Source organism: Gossypium hirsutum, chromosome D12 (assembly GCF_007990345.1).
Source record: "Gossypium hirsutum isolate 1008001.06 chromosome D12, Gossypium_hirsutum_v2.1, whole genome shotgun sequence".
Taxonomy (NCBI): Eukaryota; Viridiplantae; Streptophyta; class Magnoliopsida; order Malvales; family Malvaceae; genus Gossypium; species Gossypium hirsutum.
Window position 1 is genome coordinate 6,618,197 of NC_053448.1, and position 3,097 is coordinate 6,621,293.

Consider the following 3,097-nt stretch of genomic DNA (forward strand, 5'->3'; position numbering starts at 1 on the left):
GTCTATTTCAAAAAAAGGTTTCGACAATGACAATCCACCAATGCATGATAAAACGTGACTTAATCAATGACCAACTGAACATCAAATACACAAAGTGCAACAATGACAATACTCTCGGACGCTCAAGGCAGTACGCACAAATAAGCAATGATGGAAAACCCTACACTCTACGGCATGCCGATTATATCTTAAGAATTTCTCACTAGTTTTACCAGGCATTTTTATCATTTAATAAAAATAGCAATTTAAATAGAGCTTCACTTAATCATTGAAGAAAAATAGCACTAAATCAATTACTTTGCAAAATAAATTTAGAATGCAAACAGTCACAAAAATAATTTTAAAATATCAAGCAATTAAATTAACCACAATCTAAAGCAATCAAAATTCAAAGGTAACAAATTGAATTTTCTAAGCGTTTAATGCTTGGATGCGAGAAATCCTCGATAACCTTCACTTTCAACAATTCGTCTAACTTTTTCGCTTCAATATAGAAAAGCATAAGAATTCATTAAAAACAATTATGAGTTATCAATTCCATGGCTATTAGTGAGGTTTTAATATTTAAACAAAATTTAATTATTCTAAGTCAAATTGAAAAAAACGAAAGGGCCATACGGTCTGGGGTGCTTCACACGGCCTGGACACACGGACGCGTTCTAGGCCGTGTGTATACTGGAGCTAATGTTTTTCAATGCTCTTTCGACACACACAACAATAGAAAGTTACATGATTTAGAGACATGGTCGTGTAAGATACACAACCTCTCACACGAGCATGGGAGAAGTGAAGGATCATCGCACACGGGTGTGTCCTAAGCCGTGTGGATACTGAGCATATTTTTATTTTCTTTTCGAAGAAGCACACAGGCTAAGGTGACCCACAGGGCCGTGTGTGGCACACGTCCTGGACACACGGGCGTGTCACGGGCCGTGTGATACCTGAAGCTTAATTGTCTTAAATTTTGAAGTTACACATGGGACTTCTATTTTATTTTATTTGGGTTTTCCAATTTTATTATAAGTTGAAAAACAATCTGAGAATCCTTGTAGGTATAGGAAAACTTAATTTTCAAACTCCAAAAGAAATAGGAATTCTCATGTTGATGAGAATTGATATGATCTAAGTCGGTTTATTTCACTTTTTATAGAGCTTCTGCTTCTTCTTCTTCTCTGCTCTTTTCACTGCATTGTACGTACTCGAGAAAAGAAGAAACGATGGGTTTAAAGGAAAATGATGAAGATCGGAGTCCCTTCCAGTGCTTGCTAGATGCGGCTGCCTTGGTAGAGAGGCTGGACGAAGAAACGATGAGACTGAAACTGAAACAAGGGTTGAGCAAAATTGACGACAACAACTCGTCTGGCGTTGATAACCAACCCACAAACTCTACAACTGTGAGAATATTTGGAACTGATATTATAATTGCTGCCATTGACGAAGACGTGATTACGAACCAGCCTCCAGCTGGTTCTTCAAAGAAACGAAAAGAAATGGTTGAGTCAAGTAGAGCAAAGAAGCCGATGCCGAAACAGCAAAGGAAAAAGCACAAGCACAAGGCTACTTTTGGGGCTGAACCCTGTTTGCCCCAAAGGTTGAAAGCGATGATCAAATGCATGGATGGAAGCGAGGAGAAACTAATTATACAGAAGGCACTCTACAAAACTGATTTGAGCAAGCACCACGGACGTCTCTCCATACCCATGAATCAAGTCGAGGTCGAGTTTCTTACAGATGAAGAGCTGAAACAAAGCAGCAAGGAGGGGATAGAAGCATTGGTGATTGAGCCATGTTTGAAAACCAGGGACATGAGTTTGAGAATATGGGACATGCCAAAGCCAACAGGCCGTTTCAGCTCCCTCTACGTCTTAGTAACTGGGTGGAAATCAGTGGTAGAAGGTAATGACTTGAAGGTAGGTGATGTGATTCAAGTGTGGTCATTTCGGGTCAATTCCAAACTATGTTTTGCACTCGTAATTGTTCCTTGAACAAGGAAGACGAAGCTAGATTTCAGATTGGACTGGAGTTGTTCCAAAATCAAGGCGGTTGTAATTTTATTTGCCATTATTTCTTAATTTTTAGAATTTCTTGTATTGGAAACATCTATCAATCCATGCAACTCTTCTCTTTTTTATCTTTATTTTTTCAATCTAATTTACCTAGAAATATACTGCTGCAGTATAAAACAAAATATTTCTTTAACAATATTTGGCATGTAAAATGTGTTGATTTAGGGATGTATAGGCATATGTCTCGTTATTTTGTACATGATACAAATAGGAAATATATATTCATATGTAATTCAGTGGCACAACACAAAGATAATTCAATGTCCCTTTGTACGCCGTCCCAATCGTTGAAGAATCAATTAGGTTGCTGAAATCTTGGCAGGCTGTTGATCTCTTCAGCTCTGGTACACCTGAAATGCCATTTTGCTGCAGATATCAATAGATAACTACTAATATTTTTAAGTTTTATGAAATTAAGGAACAGGAACTCCTACTCTTTATTTGGAACTTTTAGGATATTTACACTTGAAAGTTCAAATCTGCAAACTAAACATAATGTATCTGAACAAGAGATTGAATATCGAAAGATGAACCATTTTTTTGTGGATCATTTCTCATGCATACACATCCAAACATCCGTAGTCAGGAAGGGCACATATATAACAGATAGACAAATGACTATCATTGGATTTTCTTGCAATCAAGATATCAGGAAGCACTACAAAGCTCAATGATACTTGAGGCCAGTGGTCATAGCCGATACAATGCCATTGCTGCTTCAGCATCTTCAGCTTTTTTTTCTTTTTCTTTTTCTTTTTTTTTTGTCTTTTAGAGGTCAACGATTGTTGGCTTTTAAGATCCCATGGATTGGATCTATGGCTTGGGAGATGATCCTCAGATTCATAATACAAGAGCTTGCTTTATCCAGGCTAACAACGCTGTGCAATGGTGTCTTTTGTTTGGTCAAATTATGTAGATGGCCTTGTACTATTGCATTTTCTGTAGTATAATATGATGTTTTGAGGGGAAAATTAGGCGAATATGCCAATTTTCGAAAAAAAAAAAAGGAGTTGGGCCAATTTTTTAGAAAA

General features: G+C 37.2%; 1 protein-coding gene across 1 annotated transcript; it reads left to right on the forward strand.

Annotated features, from left to right (window-relative positions):
- Window positions 1-1,214: 1,214 nt before the first annotated feature.
- On the forward strand, window positions 1,215-2,139 carry LOC107940918 (B3 domain-containing protein At5g24050). Its single transcript, XM_016874385.2, has one exon. The coding sequence runs from the start codon at window positions 1,218-1,220 to the stop codon at window positions 1,983-1,985; it is 768 nt and encodes a 255-aa protein (XP_016729874.2). The 5' UTR covers window positions 1,215-1,217; the 3' UTR covers window positions 1,986-2,139.
- Window positions 2,140-3,097: the final 958 nt, after the last annotated feature.